The sequence below is a fragment of the Mauremys reevesii genome, linkage group 22 (assembly GCF_016161935.1).
Source record: "Mauremys reevesii isolate NIE-2019 linkage group 22, ASM1616193v1, whole genome shotgun sequence".
Taxonomy (NCBI): domain Eukaryota; kingdom Metazoa; phylum Chordata; order Testudines; family Geoemydidae; genus Mauremys; species Mauremys reevesii.
This window is the reverse complement of record NC_052644.1, coordinates 9,695,562-9,718,850: the sequence shown is the minus strand read 5'-3', so window position 1 is coordinate 9,718,850 and position 23,289 is coordinate 9,695,562. Positions and strand designations below refer to the sequence as shown.

The 23,289-nt window shown below is 53.4% G+C and overlaps 1 protein-coding gene across 1 annotated transcript in view; it reads left to right on the top strand.

Moving 5' to 3' along the window:
* Positions 1-319: 319 nt before the first annotated feature.
* LOC120388838 (deleted in malignant brain tumors 1 protein-like) overlaps positions 320-23,289 on the top strand; it is a 30,669-nt gene continuing 7,699 nt past the window's right edge. The window contains exons 1-10 of the mRNA XM_039510931.1: positions 320-561; positions 5,805-5,831; positions 8,357-8,686; positions 9,477-9,806; positions 10,966-11,289; positions 12,065-12,394; positions 13,102-13,431; positions 16,027-16,356; positions 21,184-21,513; positions 22,318-22,647. Of these exons, the coding sequence (XP_039366865.1) occupies positions 441-561; positions 5,805-5,831; positions 8,357-8,686; positions 9,477-9,806; positions 10,966-11,289; positions 12,065-12,394; positions 13,102-13,431; positions 16,027-16,356; positions 21,184-21,513; positions 22,318-22,647 (2,782 nt within the window). The 5' untranslated portion in view covers positions 320-440. The remainder of the gene's footprint in view (positions 562-5,804; positions 5,832-8,356; positions 8,687-9,476; positions 9,807-10,965; positions 11,290-12,064; positions 12,395-13,101; positions 13,432-16,026; positions 16,357-21,183; positions 21,514-22,317; positions 22,648-23,289) is intronic.

Here is a 23,289-nt window from a genome sequence, read left to right as displayed (position 1 = left end):
TGCCCCGTGTCCACCAGGCCTCCGTGGATCAGTTCTGCTGACTCCCTGTGAACCAGCTCCAGGAACAACTCCTCTGCCCCATGTGCCCCAGAACCAGCTATGCCAAGAGGGGTTTGTTTGCTCAGCGTGTTCCAGGAACACATATTTCACAATCCAATGATTTCAATAAAGCCACAGCGCAGGGCACAAGAGTCACTTCTCCTCTGTGGGCTCAGTCGCACACACCCACTGCGTCACTTCAGGGGGGGCACGGAGGGAGGGGTCTCTGCAGTGAGAGGCCTGTCACACATCCTGTCCCCTTGGGTCCCTGCCTCCTTGGTGCCTGCCCCATCTCTCCAGCCTCTCAGCCTGTGACCATCACACGGAGTTCAGCCTGCCACTCTCACAAGGACGATCGCCTGCCCTAACGCCTGGCCACACTGCCCCACAAGGACTGTGCTATGAACATGGGGTTTCCCGGGTGCCTCCTGCTCCCAGCTGGACACCCCCTTGGCAGGAGCTCGGCTGCCTGCACGGGAGCTAGGAACGCAAGGATCCCCATCCTCCTGGCCTGGTTTTGGGGTGAGTGGCCTTTTCCCTTTTCTCTGGCTTTGAATAGCCCTGGGGGCATCCTGTGATTCTCCAGTCCCACCCATCAGACACGGCATAGCTGTGTCCTGGGAGCCAGGACTCCTGGAGTCTAGTCTGTCTTGGGAAGTGGAATGGGGTCTAGTGGATAGAGCAGAGGGGCTGGGAGCCAGGACATGTGGGGTATATTCCTGCCTTGGGAAGGAGAATGGGGTCTAGTGGATAGAGTGGGGGGGGAGGGGGATGATACCAGGATCTATCTAGCCGGATGTATGATTTTACAATACAATTCGTTTAACTTTTGTTAAGTGTTAAAAGAGTAAAAAGAAACTGGCATGTCTCTGACTCCTGGAGGTATTTCCCAGCCACCCTGGGCTGGTCTCTTTAGGAACACGGGACACAGAGTGCGTCATATAATCCTAGTCACATACTTATCCAGCGCCATCTTCACATGAGTTAGCGGGTTCTCCCCTCACCCATTAGGAGGCTGTTCCCGAACCTTCTTCTCTCAGCCTAACATGACTCCTGGACAGTTTATTCCCACTTGTTCTTGTGCCAACAATTTCCTTTCACTTTATTTGGAATTAATCCTGCTTTGAATAGGGGTTGGACTAGATGATCTCCTGAGATATCTTCCAACCCTAATCTCCTATGATTCCATGAGTAGCTCTTCTCACTCCCTGGGGGTCCCATGATGGATTCATACAGAGCAACCAGATCCCTGCTCAGCCTCTGCTGTGCCAGCTAAACTGGCCAATCCCCTCTTGTCTGACCAGCCTCCATGCCCCGACCGTCCTAGCAGCCCTTCTCTGCACCTGGTCCCATCTGAATCCATCTGTCTTGCATGCAGGTGACCAGAACTGCACACAGGATTCCAAATAATCGCCCCAAATGACCTAACTCCTGTCCTGCTCTCACTGTGTTTGTTCAGAGTTTGACGCTTCATTTCTTAAACATTATTTATTATGCAAACACAAGAATTCATGTTACGGCAGCACTGTAGGCCGAGCTCAGGGCCCTGTGGTGCTGAGGTAATGACGGCCTCTGAATTTCCATAAATCTGCAGCTAGTCTCTGCAAGGTCTCTCTGGTAGAAATATTTGTACACTGTACAGTTCAGCAATGTCTCTTAAGTTGATTTGTATTGGATTTCCTTTCAAAAGCCTAAGAACATAAGAACATAAGAACAGCCATACTAGATCAGAGCAATGGTCCATCTAGCCCGGTATCTTGTCTTCCAACAGTGTCCAATGCCAGGTGCCCCTGAGGGAATGAACAGAACAGGTAGTCATCGAATGATCCATCCCCTGTCACCCATTCACAGCTTCTGGCAAAAAGAGGCTATGGATACCATCTCTGCCCATCCTGGCTAATAGTCTTTGGTGGACCTATCCTCCATGAACTTATCTAGTTCTCTTTTGATCCCTGTTATGGTTTGGTCCTTCACAACATCCTCTGGCAAAGACTTCTGCAGGTTGATTTTGTGTTATAGCATCAACTGTTCCAGTGAGTTCTTCCACCTTTCTCACTAGGCCCATCGTGGTTGACAAGCTGCTGCTGAGAAGGTTGATGGCCTGTGGTTCTTTGATCCCATGCACTCTGAATGCAAAGCTTTTGTCTTAGTAAGTTGTTTCTGTGGTGAACTGGCCCATGCATTTAAGAGTACCTCCAGGGCTAGGCACAGCCCTCAGGTGACTTCAGCTATGGGAGGATGTGACAGGGTGCACTCACCCTGAACTGGATGGGGAAGGGTTAATTCCTCACCGTGGGCGGAAGAGGCCACGCCCCCATGTCCCTACCTGGCATGTGCCAAGTGTAGCGCTTCTATAAAAGGGAGCAGCACAGCTCAGTCAGGGCAGACCGCTGGAGAGGAAGGACTCACTCCTCTCAAAGTCCCAGACTGCAGGACCCAGAGGTACCGAGATGCTTAGGTACTTGAGGACACCACTCGAAGGTAGGAGCCACTGGGAGCAGCACAGCCTAGGGAGACCAGAGACCCAGAGGATGTCTACAACAAGACTGCAGGAGTCACAGTAGGAAGTAGCCCAGGAAAGGACTAGCCATTGTTCCTACAGCAGTCAGCGCGTATCAAGTGGATCCCAAATGATGAAGTGGCGAGTCTATTCGCCACTACCATTGTCCTGGGCTGGGACCCAGTGGAGCAGGGAGAGCGAAGGTCCCCCTACAATGGCCGCCACTCACTTCTGGGAGGCAGACAAATCCCCACTCCAACCAATAAGCCTTCCTGCCCTGAGGATTAGGACAAGCCATTGGCTCTGGCCTCAAGGCCTTACTGCCCCATGGACCAGGGCAAACCTTATTGTCTCAGGCCACTAGACCTTTCTGTCCTGCAGCTCAGGGCAATCCTATGGGCTCAGGTCACTGGGCCTCACTATCCTACGGACAAGGGCAACCTTATTGACTTTATCCACTGGGCCACATTGTCTTGAGACAACAGACAGCTTGAAGACTGGGGTGCACTCACCCGCTCTAGATGGGAACACCCCACCCTGTCACAGAGAGGTTGAAGAGGATTCTAAGTCCCTTCTGAGATGCCTGAAACGTTAGCTCCTGAGTCGGTTTTACAGTCAAGTGTCTTGCCATGAACATTCAGTTTCACTCTCCAGACAGGCTCCATGTCAACACAAGCGATGGATCCCAGAAACAACGGCTCTGGATTGTCTGTAATCTGAAGTGGCTCCCTAACTGCTCTGGTGCTGCAAAGAGCTGCAAAATGTCCATATTTCATGCAAATATTACCCATGTGCCTCTGGCTAGACATGTATCAACTCTTGGGATAGGACCTTTTCCGCACCTGACGTATGTAGTCTGTCCCTCTTAGCCTGGGTATTCTCTCTCCCTGCCTCAGACCTTTTACGGTAATGACCTTTAATACTGAAGTATCTGTTTATAGCTTCTAAGAGCTACACCAGAGTTTACAGCAAGGTAAGGCAGCTGTGCCAAGCTCTCTAATGTAACCACTTGAGCTGACGGGAGAGCTCTCCACTTGGCTTAACTACTCCAGCCCCATAAGCGGCAGTAGCTACATCGGTGGGAAAGCTTCTTCTGCCCACATAGTGCTGTCCACACTGATGCTTAGGTCAGTGTAACTTACATCGCTCGGGGGGCGGGGGGTTTCACACCCCTAAGCGCCATAAGTTATACCACAGCAAGTGCTAGTGTAGACATAGCCTAAGCTAAGCCATAGCTAGTTTCCGGTTTATCAATTTGCTCCTGGCTTTTGTTCTGTTGTTTGACTAATTCAGACTGGTTTGTTATTTGAACAGCTGGAGCTAGAGTTAAATGTCTTTTCAGATGTAGCTGCTGTGAAATTTTTTTATCTGTTAGCCCGCACAGGCTGGTTATTGGGTTATTTCAACCTTTACATTCCTGAAATCACAGTTTTCACCCAATATATGTGGAGCTTTTATAAAACATTTGAAACTTTCCCCTGGTTTTTGAGTTCTCTGGTTGAAAGAAGCTTCTGCATAAGCCGCATTTCTCTGAAGTATGCATCAAACATAGCCAGATCCCTTTCATAGTCACCTTTGTGACTGTCTTCAGTAAAGTCAAAGGATTTAAAGATATGCTCTGCCTCCTTCCCATAGCCTACATAAAAGACGATACCTGCATGTCTCCAGTTTCCTTGTGCAGCTTGGCAGCAATGTGAAATCTTGTTTCCAGTCTGTCCATGGTGAAGTTTGTGAAAGCTGAAGTTCTCTGGGGCACTGAAGAGTGGCCTGGTGATGAGATCCTGCATACTGTGTAGCTTTTTTCCTTCTGTTTATGTTCTTAATTTACTCCACACGCCATGTTCTGTTCTTCTGTACCAGACATGGACTGGTCACAGAGCTTGCTTTTACACACCACGATCCTTTAATGCTCTGCCAGGCGTGGCTGATATCAGCTTAAAACAGGGGCAGGCAAACATTTTGGCCTGAAGGCCACATCGGGTGGCGGAAATTGTATGGCGGGCCGGTAAGCGGAGGCTGTGCCTCCTCAAACAGCCAGACATGGCCCAGCCCCTGCCCCTATCTGCCCCCCCACTTCTCGCACCCTGACGGCCCCCCTGTAACCTCTGCCCCATCCACACACACACCTGCTCCCTCTCGCCTGACTGCCCCCGGAACTCCCACCCCTGACTGCCCCCCGCTGTCACATCCAACCCCTCCTCACATTCCTGACTGCCCCCGGCACCCCTGCCCCATCCAACCACCCCTTCTCCCTGTCCCCTGACTGCCCCTGGAACCCCTGCCCCTGACTGCCCCCGCCACCTCATCCAACCCCACCGCTCCTTCCTGACTGCCCTCCGGGACTCCTGTCCACAAGCAACCCCGCTGTTCCCTGCTCTCTGACCGCACCGACCCCTATCCACACCCCTACCTTCTGCCCACCAACCTGAGCTCCCCTGCCCTCTATCCAACCCCCCCCCCGCTCCCTGCCCCCTTACCGTGCTGCCCGGAGCACTGGAGGCTGCTCACGCCACCGCGCAGCACAAAGCACCGGGTCAGGCTGGGCTCTGCAGCTGCGCTGCCCCAGGAGCTCGCAGCCCCGCCACCCAGAGCATTGTGCTGCCGGCGGGGTGAGCTGAGGCTGCGGGGAAGGGGGAACAGCAGGGGAGGGGCCGGGGCAGGAGCTCAGGGGCCGGCAGGAGGGTCCCATGGGCCGGATGTGGCCTGCAGGCCATAGTTTTCCCACCTCTGGCTTAACATAAGGTATTTTACACACATCACCACCTAGTGGCTGAGCAGCATAATGCACTTTTGCATCCCATGACAGGGCTTGTGGGGCTGTCACACTCCAGGGTGTGGGGAGACTAGCCCCAGCCAGGCCTGAGGGGAGCAGGGTGTGTGGGCCCTTCAGCGATGCAGGCAGTGTGAAAGCAGGTGGCTCGGTTTGGAAGGGCTGGTGCAGTGTCACTGGTTCTCACGTCACTCACCACGTCTTGTATTTTGCCGGCTACTTAGGGCTCATATGCACTGGAAACATTACAGTGTAGATGCTACCAATGCCGATGGGAGAGGTTCTCCCATTGGTGTAGGCAATCCAGCTCCCTGAGAGTCAATAACTAGGATCACTGAAATATGACCTGCAGCTGAGACCTTTTCTCCTAGTGCATCAACAGATGGCAGGGGAGAGCTCACTCTGGCCACTGCTTACGTCAGCCAGTGTTTGGAGATCCCTGAAGTGTCCAGTCATAGAGATAGAGACTTACCTCATGTCTTTGCTTTCTTTCAGCTTCCATGACAGGACTCCCCATGGCAGGTAAATATGAACATACGCAGAGGGTGCGGGCTGCATGTTGCAGGGTGCAGCTCTGTGTGCAGCTATCTCATAAATATGGGGTGGGAAAGAGCAGAGTTAAGTTTATTTAAACTAGTGGTTCAAATGTGGAGTTGGAGATCTGGGTTCAAATCCTGCCTCTGCCAGACTCACCCTGTGGACTCAGCCTCACTATGTGCCTCAGTTTTCCCCATCAGTGAATTGTTAGCAAGGCAGACTGTCACCACAGGAGGGTGCTCAGTTCAGCATGGGGCTGGCACTGTCTGTGTGTGGAATATAGAGGAGCCGAGTCAGCCCCAGTCAGGGCCAGTGGAGGCTTTGGGGGAGCAGAACTACAGCTCCTCGAGGCTGCTGCTGTTGGCTCTGGTCAGGCAGGGTCATTGGGGCACAAACGGGGAGGGAGCCCAGGCAGGGACATAGGGCAGTTCAATCTCCTCACCATTACGCCCTTTGCCCCTCGGCTGGGAGCAGCTCAGACTGAGGGCTGGCCTGGCTTGTGCACACTTGTCCTGTCATGGAGGGGAATTAACCCCAGCAGCTCATTTTACATTTTGGGCATCAGAGAGCTGCAGTGGCTGCGACTTCCACTCACTACCAGCTTGGACCCAGGGCCCCAGATGTGAAAGCCCAAGTGCCTGTTCCCCCAACGCCAGCCGCTGCCCCAGCCTGAGCTGGAGCCAAATGGGAACTTGTGCCCTCCAGGGGAAAAGCTCCAGGTCTCCTTCCCCCAGTGCACTGCATCAGCTCATCCCCCTCGCACAGACTGCACTGGCCAGTGTCCCCTCGGAGAAAAGAGCCTGTTTCCCATTCTCCATCCCACGAGTCAGCCATTCCCCTCTGCCTGGGGCTGGATCACAGCTGCTGACCTCTCGAGAGGAACCCCGCAGTGTCCCATTCCCATCCCCGCTGAGCCAGCCAATCTGCCACACTGAAACTGAAAGGGAGCCACAGTAAATGGTAGGAGAAAAATCCCATGTTCCTTTCCTCTAGCCCATCCCTGAGTGTTTATCGCCTTCGGGTGTTTGCAGACTCAGGCATCCCCGAACTAACTCAGCTCCAACTGGTGAATGGCCCGAGTCGCTGCGCTGGGAGGGTCGAGGTGCTTCACAGCAAGCAGTGGAGAAACGTGTGTGATGATGGCTGGGACTTAACTGATGCTGGAGTCGTGTGCAGGCAGCTGGGCTGTAGGACGGCGTTATTAGCCTCGGGGAGGGCTCATTTTGGAGAGGTTCTGACACCATCTGGATGGATGAGGTTAACTGCACAGGGACAGAAGCTGTCCTCGCCGATTGCAGGGCTCGGCCTTTGGGAGAGAATAACTGTCACCATGGAGAAGATGCCAGTGTTGTGTGCTCAGGTAACCCTTCTCAGTCACATCACTGGGACTGCTGCCTGGAACAGGCTGGGAAGCTTTCAGCACAGTCCCTGCTTTCCTGTCTGAGCCAGTGCTGACTCCAGTGTCCCAGGGAGGGGCTGGGGGGCTCTGCTGCAGGGAGCGGTGTATGTGTCCCTGTGAGAGACCTTCCCCCATCTCTGCTTGCTCCAGTCCCAGTGCCAAGCTATGGCACAGTCTGGCACTCTGTGGCCATTGGTGCCACCAGTCACATTCAGTGTCAGCTGGAGCCTGTAGCTGTTCACTGGGAACCGTGGTCACTTTACCAAGCATCAGGCTCCTGAACCCAGTGTCCCGGGAAATTGGCAACTTAGCTATATGTTACCCTTGGCGAGGAGATTGGACACTGTCAGGGCCAGTAACACAGTGGTGTGGCCTAGTTGTCAAAGACAAGGTGGCATCAGGATCACGGTTGGAAATCACAGAAAATATGAAAGACAGAAACAGAGTCTGAAGCCTTGTCCAAGGTCAAGCCACAGTCAGAGTTGGTCTCCAGAGTTAGGGTGAGGAAGCAGGAACAAGGGGCAGTAATGGGAGCAAGGAGCAGGCACAGGGCCAGGCAGCAGGAGCCAGGAACTAGGGGTGGTAATGGGAGCAAGGAGCAGGAACCGGGCGAGGAAACAGGAACCTGGTCCCTGGGGTCTGGCCAGCAGCAGCCTTAACAATGAATTGCTCAGACAAGGGGTAGGATGGGAATAGGAAGTTTTACACCTGGAGGTGTCCAATCACCAGTTTGCTTCTAGTCATCTGCAAATGGTGGGTGGGCCTCTGCTGGTGGGCCATTAGCTACTATTCCCTCATTTCACCATGATGTGACAGGTAAGGCAGTAGTTCGGCAACCTCTCATGGATCTGGGTTTGAGACCTGTAGTGCATGGGAGATGACTAATTCTTTCCCATTTCCTGCATAAACAGCTGGGCCAACTTTGCCTACCATGTCTCTCAGCTGTCCTGATTCACCCCAGAGGTGGCAGCATGTCAGTGGTGGGGAGTGAGCCCTTGATGGGTATCTGTTATGCGGACCTGTAAGTGGGAAGCGCTACATTCTCCAGTGTCACTAATGATCACATGCACAGGAACTTCCCTGAATGTTTATTCCCTTGGGGTGTTTGCAGACTCAGGCATTTCAGCAGTGGCTCAGCTCCAACTTGTGAATGGCCCAAGTCGCTGCGCTGGGAGAGTCGAGGTGCTTCACAACCAGCAATGGGGAACCGTGTGTGATGACAGCTGGGATTTAACTGAGGCCAGAGTCGTGTGCAGGCAGCTGGGCTGTGGGACGGCGTTATCAGCCCCACGTGGGTCTCAGTTTGGACAGGGAACTGACCGTATCTGGCTGCATAAGGTAAACTGCACAGGGACAGAAGCTGCCCTCTCCGAATGCAGGGCTAGGCCTTGGGGAGAGCATAACTGTAACCACGTAGAAGATGCTGGTGTTGTGTGCTCAGGTAAGCCTCATGTCTTCTGTCACGGTGGGTGCTGAAGGGAGTGGATTAGGAAGCTTTCAGCACAGTCCCTGGTTCCCCATCTGAGTTCCTGTGCCCCAGCATTGTGCCATGGGCCTGTACTGAAGGGAGCAGTTTGGGAACACAGTAGGGGATGCTCTCCCCTAGCAGTCTGGGCTCACCCCAGTCCTCTTGTTGTCTGATAAAAGGATTGTGCTGCAGGGTACAGGACTCTCTCCTCACAGTCAGAGACACTCACAATACCTCAGAGCTGAGCTAGGCACCTCGAGCTGCAGAGGGTGATGTGTGGGGCACAGTGAGAGGCCCTCTCCCTGCTCTGATAGCTCTGATCCACCACCCCTCCCTGGCACAGTGGGGTGCTGGTAAGCATGGATCCCAGCTGTGGGACTTGGTGTCAAACCGAGCTTGTAGCTGCTCCTGGGGACTACAAACCCAGGTCACTTTGTTGGGCTCCTAGCTCAACCATGCTGGATAATCTGCACCACAGATAATTACCCCTGAACCTGTGATGTCCCCCACAGCTCTAACCGGATGAACATTTCCCCCTACTTCCTGTCATGCACGGTCACCATATTTCTGAGCCATGACTTTCAGCTGTCCTGTCCCATCCCGAAGTGGCAGCATGTCAGTGGTGGGGAGTGAGCCCTTGGCATGCAGTGGCTGTGGTAGGAGGCCAACCCAGTCACACCCATCAGCAGTAGGTGATACAGTCATCAGCATCGCTTGTGATCAGATGCACAGGAATATTCTTGAGTTTTTATTGCATTTGCAGACTCCAACATTCCAGACCCAGGTCCTCTCCAACTGGTGAACGGCCCCAATCGCTGCGCTGGGAGAGTCGAGGTGCTTCATAACCACCAGTGGGGAACCGTGTGTGATGATGGCTGGGACTTAACTGATGCTGGAGTCGTGTGCAGGCAGCTGGGCTGTGGGTCAGCATTATTAGCCCCAGGGGAGGCTCACTTTGGGAGAGGTTCTGACACCATCTGGATGGATGAAGTTAACTGCACAGGGACAGAAGCTGTCCTCGCCGATTGCAGGGCTTGGCCTTTGGGAGAGAATAACTGTCACCATGGAGAAGATGCCAGTGTTGTGTGCTCAGGTAACCCTCCTCAGTCACATCACTGGGACTGCTGCCTGGAACAGGCTGGGAAGCTTTCAGCACAGTCCCTGCTTTCCTGTCTGAGCCAGTGCTGACTCCAGTGTCCCAGAGAAGGACTGGGGGGCTCTGCTGCAGGGAGAGGTGTATGTGTCCCTGTGAGAGACCTTCCCCCATCTCTGCTTGCTCCAGTCCCAGTGCCAAGCTATGGCACAATCTGACACTCTGTGGCCATTGGTGCCACCAGTCACATTCAGTCTCAGCTGGAGCCAGTAGCTGTTCACTGGGAACCGTGGTCACTTTACCAAGCATCAGGCTCCTGAACCCAGTGTCCCGGGAAATTGGCAACTTAGCTATATGTTACCCTTGGAGTAGATGGGATTGGACACTGTCAGGGCAAGTAACACGGTGGTGTGGCCTCGTTGTCAAAGACAAGGTGGCATCAGGATCACGGTTGGAAATCACAGAAAATATGAAAGACGGAAAAAGAGTCTGAAGCCTTGTCCAAGGTCAAGCCACAGTCAGAGTTGGTCTCTGGAGTTAGGGTGAGGAAGTAGGAACAAGGGGCAGTAATGGGAGCAAGGAGCAGGCACAGGGCCAGGCAGCAGGAGCCAGGAACTAGGGGTGGTAACGGGAGCAAGGAGCAGGAATCGGGCGAGGAAGCAGGAACCTGGTCCCTGGTGTCTGGCCAGCAGCAGCCTTAACAACAAGTTGCTCAGACAAGGGGTAGGATGGGAACAGGAAGCTTTACACCTGGAGGTGTCCAATCAGCAGTTTGCTTCTAGTCATCTGCACATGGTGGGTGGGTCTCTGCTGGTGGGTGATTAGCTACTATTCCCTCATTTCACCATGACGTGACAGGTAAGGCTGTAGTTCGGCAACCTCTCGTGGACCTGGGTTTGAGACCTGTAGTGCATGGGAGATGCCTAATTCTTTCCCATTTCCTGCATAAACAGCTGGGCCAACTTTGCCTACCATGTCTCTCAGCTGTCCTGATTCACCCCAGAGGTGGCAGCATGTCAGTGGTGGGGAGTGAGCCCTTGATGGGTATCTGTTATGCGGACCTGTAAGTGGGAAGCGCTACATTCTCCAGTGTCCCTAGTGATCACATGCACAGGAACCTCCCTGAATGTTTATTCCCTTGGGGTGTTTGCACACTCAGGCATTTCAGTAGTGACTCAACTCCGACTTGTGAATGGCCCAAGTCGCTGCGCTGGGAGAGTCGAGGTGCTTCACAACCAGCAATGGGGAACCGTGTGTGATGACAGCTGGGATTTAACTGAGGCCAGAGTCGTGTGCAGGCAGCTGGGCTGTGGAACGGCGTTATCAGCCCCACATGGGTCTCGGTTTGGACAGGGAACTGACCGTATCTGGCTGCATGAGGTACACTGCACAGGGACAGAAGCCGCCCTCTCCGTATGCAGAGCTAGGCCTTGGGGAGAGCATAACTGTAACCACGTAGAAGATGCTGGTGTTGTGTGCTCAGGTAAGCCTCATGTCTTCTGTCATGGTGGGTGCTGCAGGGAGTGGATTAGGAAGCTTTCAGCACAGTCCCTGGTTCCCCATCTGAGTTCCTGTGCCCCAGCATTTTGCCATGGGCCTGTACTGAAGGGAGCAGGTTGGGAACACAGTAGTAGGTGCAGTCTGGGCTCACCCCAGTCCTCCCACTGGCTGATAAAAGGTCTGTTCTGCAGGGTATGGGGCTCTCTCCTCACAGTCAGTGACTCTCACAATTCCCCAGAGCTGAGCTAGGGAGCACGCGCTGCAGAGGGTGATGTGTGGCGTACAGTTAGAGGCCCTCTCCCCACTCTGATCGCTCTGATCCCCCACCCCTCCCTGGCACAATGGGGCACTGGGTAAGCATGGATCCCAGCTGTGGGACTTGGTGTCAAACCGAACTTGTAGCTGCTCCTGGGGACTACAAACCCAGGTCACTTTGTTGGGCTCGTAGCTCAACCATGCTGGATAATCTGCACCGCAGATAATTACCCCTGAACCTGTGATGTCCCCCACAGCTCTGACTGGATGAGCATTTCCCCCTACTTCCTGTCATGCACAGTCACCATGTTTCTGTGCCCTGACTCTCAGCTGCAATGTCCGACCCCGAAGCGGCAGCATGTCAGTGGTGGGGACCTAGCCCTTGACATGCAGTGGCTGTGGGAGGAGGCCAGTCACTCCCATCAGCGGTAGGTGATACAGTAATCAGCATCGCTTGTGATCAGATGCACAGGAATCTTCTTGAGTTTTTATTGCATTTGCAGACTCCAACATTCCAGACCCAGGTCCTCTCCAGCTGGTGAACGGCCCCAATCGCTGCGCTGGGAGAGTCGAGGTGCTTCACAACCATCAGTGGGGAACCGTGTGTGATGATGGCTGGGACTTAACTGATGCTGGAGTCGTGTGCAGGCAGCTGGGCTGTGGGACGGCGTTATCAGCCCTAGCGGGGGCTCGATTTGAGAGAGGATCTGACACCATCTGGATGGATGAGGTTAACTGCACAGGGACAGAAGCTGCCCTCGCCGATTGCAGGGCTCGGCCTTGGGGAAACAATAACTGTCACCATGGAGAAGATGCCGGTGTTGTTTGCTCAGGTAACCTGCCTCTCTCATGTATCTGGGGGTGCTGCCTGGAACTGGCTGTGAAGCTTTCAGCACAGTCCCTTCTTTCCTGTTTGAGTCAGTGCTCACCCCAGTGTCCTAGTGAGGTGCTGGGGGGCTGTGCTGTTTCCCTGTGAGATATATAGCACTCTCTGGGCCAGGCAACAGGCGTCAGAAGCAAGGAACAGTAACTGGGCAAGGAAGCAGGAGTCAGGAACAAGAATGAGGAACTTGGGCAGGTCCGATGGGTCTGGCCAGCAGCTGGCCTAGCAACTGGTTGTTCAGATAAGGGGTAAGACAGGACCAGGAATCTTTATACCTGGAGGTGTCCAATCAACAGTCTGCTGCTAGTCACCTGACCATGATGAGTCAGCAAGTGTGGCCTCTGGTGGTGGAACATTGACGCTCTAGTTGGGCAATCTCGTAGGCCTAAGTTTCAGACCGGCAGTATCTGAGAGAGACATAATTCTTCCCCACTTCCTGCCTAAACTACTAGGCCATCTTTCCGTAACCTGTCTCTCGGCTGCACTGTTCTACCCCAGAGGTAGTAGCATGTCTGTGGTGAGGAGTGAGCCCTTGATGGTCAGTCACTGTGTGCTGAGGCTGTTTAGACCTGTCAGTGGGAGGCGTTGCATTTCCCAGCATTGCTAGTGATAAGATGCACAGGAATCTCTCTGTCTACTCCCTTGGGGAATTTGCAGACTCAGCCCTTCCACATCTGGCTCAGGTGCGATTGCTGAACAGCCCAAGTCGCTGCGCTGGGAGAGTCGAGGTGATTCGCAACCAGCAGTGGGGAACCGTGTGTGATGACGGCTGGGACTTACAGGATGCCGGAGTCGTGTGCAGGCAGCTGGGCTGTGGGACGGCATTATCAGCCCCAGGAGGGGCTCGATTTGGACAAGGATCTGGGCCAATTTTGCTGGATGAGGTTAACTGCACAGGGACCGAAGCTGCCCTCTCCGAATGCAGGGCTAAGCCTTGGGGGGATCATAATTGTCACCACAGAGAAGATGCCGGTGTTGTGTGCTCAGGTAACTCTCCTTCATCATGCCCATGTGAAAAGCAGTTCGGGGATTCATTGGGGCGCTCTCCCCTCACAGTGAGTCCTGACCCTACTACACAATCTGATGCAAAAACTGTGCTGCAGGGAGTGGGGCTGGGCTCAGCGGAGGCTGCTCTCCCTGCAGATTTATGCGTAACCACAAGGCCCCAGGTCACCTCTAAGGGCCTTGCTGCAGGGAGCAGTGTGGGGACCACAGGACGGGGCTGCCCTCTCTCAGAGTCAGTGCTGATCCCAAAGCCTCCGCGTGGTGCCAGGGCACCATGCTGCAGGCTGAGATGTATTCGCCACCTCTGCTCAATCTGATCCCCCCACCCAACTACAGCACTGTGGGCGCTCTGTGACCAGTGAGTTCTAGTCAGACTCGCTTGGTGTCTTATTCTGATGAGATGGGAGGGAATAGCCTTGATGTGAGTAGACAGCTGCCATTTTTGTATGCAGTGTAGTTGCAGCCATGTCGCTCCCAGGATACGAGAGAGACAAGGTGGGTGAGGAAATGTCTTTTATTGGACCAACTTCTGTTGGTGAGAGAGACAAGCTTTCCAACCATACCAAGCCCAGACCTGAAGAAGAGCTCTGTGTGAGCTCCAAAGCTTGTCAGGAGAGGGGGTTAGGGTAGAGATGGGGTGTGGGATGCAGCAGGGGGCTCAGCACAGGGGGTTGGGGTGCAGGATGCAGGAGGGGTTCGGAGTGTGGGCTCTGGCCCAGCACTGCTTACCTGGAGCGGCTTCGGAGTGCCAGCGGCCTGGCACCACTAAGGCAGGTTCCTTGCCTGCTCTGGGCCCACACCACTCCCGGGAACGGGGAACTGTGGCCAATGGGAGCTTTGGGTGTGGAACCCACAGGCAAGGGCTGCGCACGGAGCCCTCAGACCCCCTACCCTCACCTGTCCGCTTCGAGGAGCAGCACGGTACCCACGGCGCCACTGGGGTGGCAATCCCACAGGCCGGATCCAAAGCCCTGAGGGGCTGGATCCTGCCTGAGGTGATGGATCCTGCCTGTGGGCTGCAGTTTGCCCACTACTGCTGTAGATTCCTGTAAGGCATTCAACTTGGCACTGCACGAGAACAATGCAAAATTGACATTATACATGATAAATCAATTAAAAACTGGCCAACTTCCTGGTCTCAAAATGTAATTGTGAATGGGGAATCATCATCAGGCAAATGTCTTTGATTGGGGTCCTGCAGGATCACTTCTTGCCTCTACACTATTTAACAATTTTATCAAGGGACTGGAGGAAAACATAAAAACATCACTTAGAAAGTTTGCAGATGACACAAAATTTGAGAGACTGGTAAATAGTGAAGAGGACCGGTCACTGACACAGAGTGATCTCAATCACTGGGTGATCTGGGTGCAAGCAAACAAGATGCCTTTTAACATGACTGAATGTAAAATTATACATCTAAAAACACAGAATGCAGGCCGTACTTAAAGAGGGGGGACTCTTTCCTGGGAAGCAGTAACTCTGAGAAAGATTTGGGGATGGGGGGGTGGATAATCATCTAAACAGGAGCTCCCAGTGTGACTCTGTGACCAAAATGGCTAATGCAGTCCTGGGATGCACACACAGGGGAATCTCGAGTAGCTGTAGAGAGTTATTTTACCTCTGTAGTTGGTGCTGGTGCGAACGCTGCTGGAATCTTGTGTCCAGTTCTGGTGCCCACAATTCAAGAAAGATGTTGATAAATTTAAGAAGGTTCAGCAAAGAGCCATGAGAATGATCAGAGGATTAGAAAACCTGCCTTGTGGTGATAGACCCAAACAGCTCAGTCTGTTTAGTTTAACAAAGAGAAGGTGAAGGGGTCACTTGAGCACAGTCTGTAATTACCATCATGGGGAACAGAAATGTGATAATAAAGGACACTTCAATCTTACAGGCAAGTGATTAATAAGATCCAATGGCTGGAAGTTCAAGAGAGACAAATTTAAATGACAGATAAAGTGCAAATTTGTATCGATGAGGATTCATAGCTGTTGGAACATCTTATCAAGGGTTGTGGGGGATCCTCCCTCTCTGGCAATTTTTAAATCAAGATTGGACGTTTATGAAAGATCTGCCCTAGGAATTACCCTGGGGCAGGTCTCTGGCCCATGCTACACAGGAGGTCAGATGAGGTGGTCACAGTGGGCACTTTGGGCCTTGGGACTCTCTGAATCCTGCTGATCAGATTCAGTGTTAGATGGAGCCTGCAGCCATTCCCAAGGAGTAGGGACCTTGGGTCACTTTGTCAAGCATCAGGCTCCTAAACCCATTGCCCTGGCCAATTAGCATCTTAGCTGATGAGCCATGAACCTTTCACATTTGGCACCGTTCTGACTGGCTGCAGAATTCTTCCCCCCGTCCTGCCTAAATAACTGGGCCAGATTTCTCTTCCCTGTTTCTCAGCTGCACCCTAGTGGTGGCTGCATATCAGTGGTGGGGAGTGAGACCCTGAGAGGCGGTAGCTGTGTGAGGAGGCTGTTCAGACACATAAGTGGGAGGTGCTACTTTCCCCGGCATCACCACTGATTAGATGCACAGGAACCTCCCTGAGTGTTTATTCCCTTGGGGTGTTTGCAGGCACAGGCATCTCACAAGTGGCTCAGCTCCGACTGGTGAACGGCCCGAGTCGCTGTGCTGGGAGAGTCGAGGTGCTTCACAACCAGCAGTGGGGAACCGTGTGTGATGACAACTGGGACATAATTGATGCTGGAATCGTGTGCAGGCAACTGGGCTGTGGGACAGCGCTATCAGCCCCAGGAGCGGGTCGATTTGGGCAAGGATCTAACCGTATCTGGCTGGACGATGTTCAGTGCAAAGGGACAGAAATTGCCCTTTCCGAATGCAGGGCTCGGCCTTGGGGAGACAATAACTGTCACCACAGAGAAGATGCCAGTGTTGTGTGCTCAGGTAACCCTCATCCATCACTATGCTGTTGCAGGGAGCAGGGTGGGAAGCTCATTACAGGGCATTGTCTCCTCACACCCATTATTAACCCCAGCACGGTGCTTAGGGCCTGTGCTTCAGTGAGCAATATGGCGGTTCCAGTAGGGAGCGCTCTCCTCTCACAAGCCCTGGTGACCCTAATTCCCCTGTGCAGATCTATAGGCCTGTGCTGCAGGGAGCGGCATGGGGGCTCAGTAGGGGGCACTCTCCCCTTGAAGTCAATGCTGGCCCCTGCGCCCCAGTGTGGGGACGAGGGGCCTGCGGTGCAGGGAGGAGGGCTGGGTGTCAGTAGGGGGTGCTCTCCCCTTGCAGTTGTGCTAGTCCTAAGGCCCCAGTGCGGTGCCATGGGCCCCTAGTATGAGGAAGCCTTGTCTGTGCCCACTGGGGGGCAGTTCTCCAACTCCCTCAGCCACAGGCCACACAAGCCATTTCCTCTAGGCCTCGTGGGGTGGCCTCTCTCCAGGTTGGCAATAGGCACACTCCAGCCCCCTGCCCTCCGAGTGTCCCCCTATAGCTCCCAGCCCCTGCCCCACTGGGCATTCACAGCAGTCACAGATCTGCTGCTCCCAAAGGAACAGGGCCCTCAGCTGACCAGTTCCACCTCCCATCTCTGCCCCAATCGACACACATCCCTAGTTCACTTCATAGTCACACCAAGGACAAGTGATTTCACAGAGTGTAGAGATTCGAGGGGTAGCAAGGAGAAGGGTTGGAATGAAATGGTTCCATGGCCAATAAAATCATACCACGCTGACTAGAGCCTGGACTCATTGAACGAGATACTTTTCTGTCTGGTAGAGCAACGCTCACCCCACAGTCCTTCCAGGGTTTTACTCCAGGCTTGGCTGTGATCTCCTGTTCCTGAGACAAAGGCTGTCAGCTGCCTCCTGGGTGAAAGGGAGCTCTTGTCCCCTCTCCTCTTTCTTTCTACGTACAGACCATTGTCTCTTCCTAGAGGAGGTCTCTCTTCAGACACTTATTCTGGGGGCCTTTGTCCTTGTAAATTCTCAGGCCCCCACAGGGCCCAGACAGTGAATACAGCCTGTCTCCACACCTGTGCTTTGTTCTATGTGCTGATTGGCTCAGCTGAAGGGATTGCCATGGTGCAGGTGACAAGCTTCACTTCAGCACTTCTGGAGCCTCATATTCCACATTTTACATCTCTCTTCAACTAGGTCCCATCCAAACATCTTGCTCCCATTAGGTCGACCTCACATGCCACCTTTGGTGAGCTATTGTGCATATATCTCACCCAGGGGATCCCGGTATAACTCTAAGTATCCCTGTGCCCTCTGCCAGTTGGCATTTAGTTATCCCTGGGACAGACCCCTCTGCTGCACAAGGGGGGGGCTGGGTAACTATAACTTCCATTAGTTGGATTTGGTGTCAACGGAGCCTGCAGCCGCTCACTCAAACTAAAAATCCAGGGCCAATTTCTCAAGAGTCCGGTTCCCAATCACCGTGTTCCGGCGGATTTGCATCTCAGGAAATTAGCCCTGAACCTGTAACTTCCCCAACAGCTGGACATAGGACACTTCCTGTCCTACACAGCCTAAATATTTCCCTGTCCTGTTTCTCAACTGCCCTGTCCTAACCCAGAAGTGGCTTCATCTCAGTGGGGGGAGTCGTCTTCTTTTGCGTATTTCACAAGTTGATATCTAGGTAACCCTTCTGCCAGGTGGAGTCAGCAGCAACCAGGGCTGGCTTCAATATCTAGGATTCTAGGGGTCCTTTTCATCAATACCACAGAACCTGCTTGAGCACCCACCCAGTAACCTGAGACAATTACACACCACCCCCTGGGTGCTTCTATGAGGCAAAGCTTCCCTTCTTGGAAGCACAGAGTCTCAGGGCAGAAAAGAAACTTTTTAATAAAACCCAGCATTAGCTTGAGAAAACACCGGAAATAGATAAAACCATGAACAAAACACCTATCCCAGAGTACACTGGGCAGTATCTTGCCTCAGTTTCTAGAGTCCAGCAACTCAAAGTTCCTTTAAGGTGCCCCTCCCTTCTTTCTCCACCACATCCCACTTACAGAGGGGGGAGGGATAGTTCAGTGGTTTGAGCATTGGCTTGCTAAACCCAGGGTTGTGAGTTCAATCCTTGAGGGGGCCACTTAGGTATCTGGGGCAAAAATTGGTCTTGCTAGTGAAGGCAGGGGGCTGGACTCAATGACCTTTCAAGGTCCTTTCCAGTTCTAGGAGATTGGTATATCTCCAATTATTACCTATTACCACAGTGGTTGTCCTTGGTTTGTGAAGACCCAGAGTTTAGAGGTGCACCTGTGTGAGTTCAGCTCCCACCATGGGGGCAGGGAGGAGAGTGCCTGGCTCGCTCTGCTGTCTGGGTGCTTGCTCTGGTGGCAGCTGCCCTGCCAGCCGCTCACCCTCACCTTCTGCTGCCCCTGGCCTCTCCGCTGTGATCTCTGCAGGTCGCTCTCTTGAGGCTCCACCCAGCTCTCAGTGACTGTCAGCTGCTAGTGGGGAACCCTCAGTGCTGAAGCAGGCTGGGCAGAAACAGTGTCTGACAGCAGGTGATTTCAGCTCTAGTGATCACTGAAACCAAAAAACCTCCTAATGGAACTTTAATTAACTGGGCAGATTGAACCATGGCTAGACCTCATACACAGAGCCCACACCCCTCAGCAGGAACACCCATCTCCACCCACCCCACTCTTCATAGGAGTCTGGTGTCTGAACCCCCCTGGTTAGTGAGTTCAGTTCAGTTGTGGGTGACCCCCTCAGTCAGGGCAGGCTAAGCACAGTTCTGCTGCCCTTTACTCAGACAATCAGGACAACAACATTTCACTTCCCCTGTATTCAGTACTACAGTGATTTGTAACCCAGCACCAGCCAACACAGCTCTGTCTGCTGGATACCTGCTGGATACTAGGCAGAATGGGTGTGTTCATGTAAATAGTATCTGGTCCTGAAGCCTTTTCCCCTCCCCAGCTCATCACTCGCTGTCAGGGGAGAGCTCATTCCAACCGTACTCACCTCTAGTTCAGGGATCGGCAACCTTTGGCACACGGCCCATCAGTGAAATCTGCTGGCGGGCCGGGATGGTTTGTTTACCTGCAGCGTCCACAGGTTCGACCAATTGCAGCTCCCACTGGCCGCGGTTCGCCACTCCAGGCCAATGGGGGCTGTGGGAAGCAGTGGCCAGCACATCCCTCAGTCCGTGCCACTTCCTGCAGCCCCCATATCAAAAGCTTTGTTAAAGTCAAGGAATAACATGTTCACCGCTTTCCCTTCTTCCACACAGCCAGTTATCTTATCATAGAAGGCAATTAGGTTGGTCAGGCATGACTTGTCCTTGGTGAATCCATGCTGACTGTTCCTGACCACTTTCCTCTCCTCGAAGTGCTTCAAAATTGATTCTTTGAGGACCTGCTTCATGATTTTTCCAGGACTGAGGCGAGGCTGACTGGCCTGTAGTTCCCCAGATCCTCCTCCTTCACTTTTTTAAAGATGGGCACTACAGTAGCCTTTTTCCAGTCATCCGGGACCTCTCCCGATCGCCATGAGTTTTCGAAGATAATGGCCAATGGCTCTGCAATCACACCTGCCAATTCCTTTAGCACCCTGGGATGTAATGCATCCTGTCCCATGGACTTGTGCTCATCCAGCTTTTCTAAATAGTCCTGAAGCACTTCTTTCTCCATAGAGGGCTGGTCACTGCCTCCCCATGCTGTGTTGCCCAGTGCAGTAGTCTGGGAGCTGGCCTTGTTTGTGAAGACAGAGAGAAAAAAAGCATTGAGTACATTAGCTTTTTCCACATCCTCTTTCACTAGGTTCCTCCCCCATTCAGTAAGGGGCCCACTCTTTCCCTGACTACCTTTTTGTTGCTAACATACCTGTAGAAACCTTTCTTGTTACTCTTAACATCCCTTGCTAGCTTCAACTCCAAGTGTGATTTGGCCTTCCTGATTTCACTCCCGCATGCTTGAGCAATATTTAGTACCTCTTCAATCTTCCACTTCTTGTAAGCTTCTTTTTTGTGTTTAAGATCAGCAAGGATTTCACTGTTAAGCCAAGCTGGTCACCTGCCATATTTACTATTCTTACTACACATTGGAATGGTTTGTTCCTGGACTCTGGGTGACGTTTTCAGGGAGCTATGGAACAAATATATGTAAATTCAATGCTGATGTCAGGCTAAGGCAACCACTAATAACAGGGGTGACTGTGTTCAGCTGCCAATCACCAAGATGCTTATGCCAGCATCTGCCCCGCAGCACTGCACAGTATCACACTGAAGTGAATACCAGCGCCAGGAGTGAGGGTGTAAATCTCCTCCTCAGGAGGTTCCTGCCGGCTGCATGGGGATAATCTTTTTAAGTGCTCTAGTGGAAGTAGTAGGTCAAGGGGGAGGGATAGCTCAGTGGTTTGAGCATTGGCCTGCTAAACCCAGGGTTGTGAGTTCAATCCTTGAGGGGGCCACTTAGGGATCTGGGGCAAAAAATTGGTCCTGCTAGTGAAAGCAGGGGGCTGGACTACCTGACCTTTCAAGGTCCCTTCCAGTTCTAGAAGATTGGTATATCTCCAATTATTACCTTTTTTATTACCAATCTGCCTAACTAGGTGACAGCTGGCTGGGAGGGGAACGAACAGACTTCAACATTACCCAAGTGATTAGCCTGCTCAGTGGTGGGGAGCCCTTGAAAGGCAGTTGCTGTGTGCAGAGACCGGTCAGACCCATCAGCAGGAGATGCTCCATTCCCCAGTGAAACGAGAGATCAGAGGCCCAGGAACCTCCCTCAGTGCTTATTCCCTTGGGTGTTTGCAGACACCGGCATCTCCGAAGTGACTCAGCTGCGACTGGTGAATGGTTCGAGTCGCTGCGCTGGGAGAGTCGAGGTGTTTCATAACAAGAAGTGGGGAACTGTGTGTAATGACAGCTGGGACCTACAGGATGCTGGAGTCGTGTGCAGGCAGCTGGGCTGTGGGACGGCGTTATCAACCCCCACTGGAGCTCACTTTGGGCGAGGATCTGATCATATCTGGCTGGGTAATGTCAACTGCACGGGGACAGAAGCTGCCCTCTCCCAATGCAGGGCTAGGCCCTGGGGAGACAGTAACTGCACCCATGAAGAAGATGCCAGTGTTGTGTGCTCAGGTAACCCTCCTCCATCACTTCACTGTGGGTGGTGCAGGGATCGGGTGGGAAGCTTTCAGCACAGACCCAGCTCTCCTGTCTGAGTCAGCACCGACTCCAGTGCCCCAGCATGGGGCTAAGGGCCTGTACTGCAGGGAGCCCGTTGGGGGTCACAGAAAATGTTGCTCTTCCCATGGTGTCAGCACTGACCCCATTTTCCCACACAGTTCTATAGGCCTGTGCTGCAGGGAGTAGGATGGGGGCTCAGTAGGGGGCGCTCTCCTCTCACAGTCAGTGCTGAGCCCAGTGCCCCAGCACAGCACTTAGGGCCTGTGCTGCAGGGAGCAGTATGTGCGCCTCTGTGAGAGACCCTCCCCATCGCTGATCCCCCTGCCCCACAACAGCACAATGGGGCGCTAGGTAACCGTAGCTCCCATTTCTGGGGTTTGGGGTTGAATGGATCCTGCAGCAACTCAGGGATCCCTTTATGAAGTGTGGGGTTCCTATCCCCATCACTCCGGGTGATTTACATCTCCACTAATTTGCCTGAACCTGTAACATCCCCCCAGCTGTGTCTGGAGACAGGGTTCTTCCTCAATTCCTCTCCTACACAGCCCATGAATTTCTATGTCCTGTCTCTCAGCTGCCTTGTTCCACCCCAGAACTGACTGCATATCAGAGGTGTGGGGTATGTCCTTGACAGGCAGGCGCTCTGTTTAGAGGCTGTTCAGACCTGTCAGAGGGAGGTGCTAAGTTCCCCAGCATTAGTAGCAATCAGATGTACAGGAACCTACCTGAGAGTTTATTCCATTGGGATATTTGCAGACTCAGGCATTTCAGAGCAGACTTCGCTCCGTCTGGTGAACGGCCCGAGTCGCTGCGCTGGGAGGGTCGAGGTGCTTCACAACCAGCAGTGGGGAACCGTGTGTGATGACAGCTGGAACCTACAGGATGCCGATGTCGTGTGCAGACAGCTGGGCTGTGGGCTGGCGTCAACAGCCCCAGGGGCGGCTCACTTTGGGCGAGGAACTGACTCCATCTGGCTGGATGATGTTCACTGCACAGGGACAGAAGCTGCCCTCACTGATTGCAGGGCTCGGCCTTGGGGAGAGAATAACTGTCACCATGGAGAAGATGCCGGTGTTGTGTGCTCAGGTAACCCTCCTCCATCCCGGTGGATGCTGCAGGGAGTGGGGTAGAGATCAATAGGGGGCGGTCGGTTCAGAGCCCAATGTAACCGCACTGTGCTGGGGCCCATGCTGCAGGGAGAGCGTGCGGGCTCCTGAGGGACTGCTCTGCCCTTGCAGTCAGTGCTGACCCCCATGTGGGTGAAGGGACTGTGCTGTAGGGAGCAGTTTGGGGACCACACAAGGGGCCTTTCCCCCTGCAGTTAGTGCTGACCCCAGTGTTCCAGGGTGGTGATGGCTGTAGGAGGCAGGGTGGTGGTTTCAATAATAATGCCCTCCCCTTGCAGGCAGGGCTGGCCCCAGTACAGCACTTAGGGCCTGCGCTGCAGGGAGCAGTACGTGCACTTCTGTGAGAGACCCTCCCATCGCTGATAGCTCTGATCCCCCTGCCCCACTACAGCACAATGGGGCGCTGGGTAACCGTAGATCCCATTTCTGGGATTTGGGGTTGAATGGAGCCTGCAGCTGCTCAGGGGCAGTAGAAACCTGGGATCCCTTTATGAAGTGTGGGGCTTCTCCTTCCCACACTCTGGGTGATTTCCATGTGTGACGGAGCGATTCTGGCGGGACCCAACTGAGAGTGCCAAATCAGGACCAATTGCTTAAACAG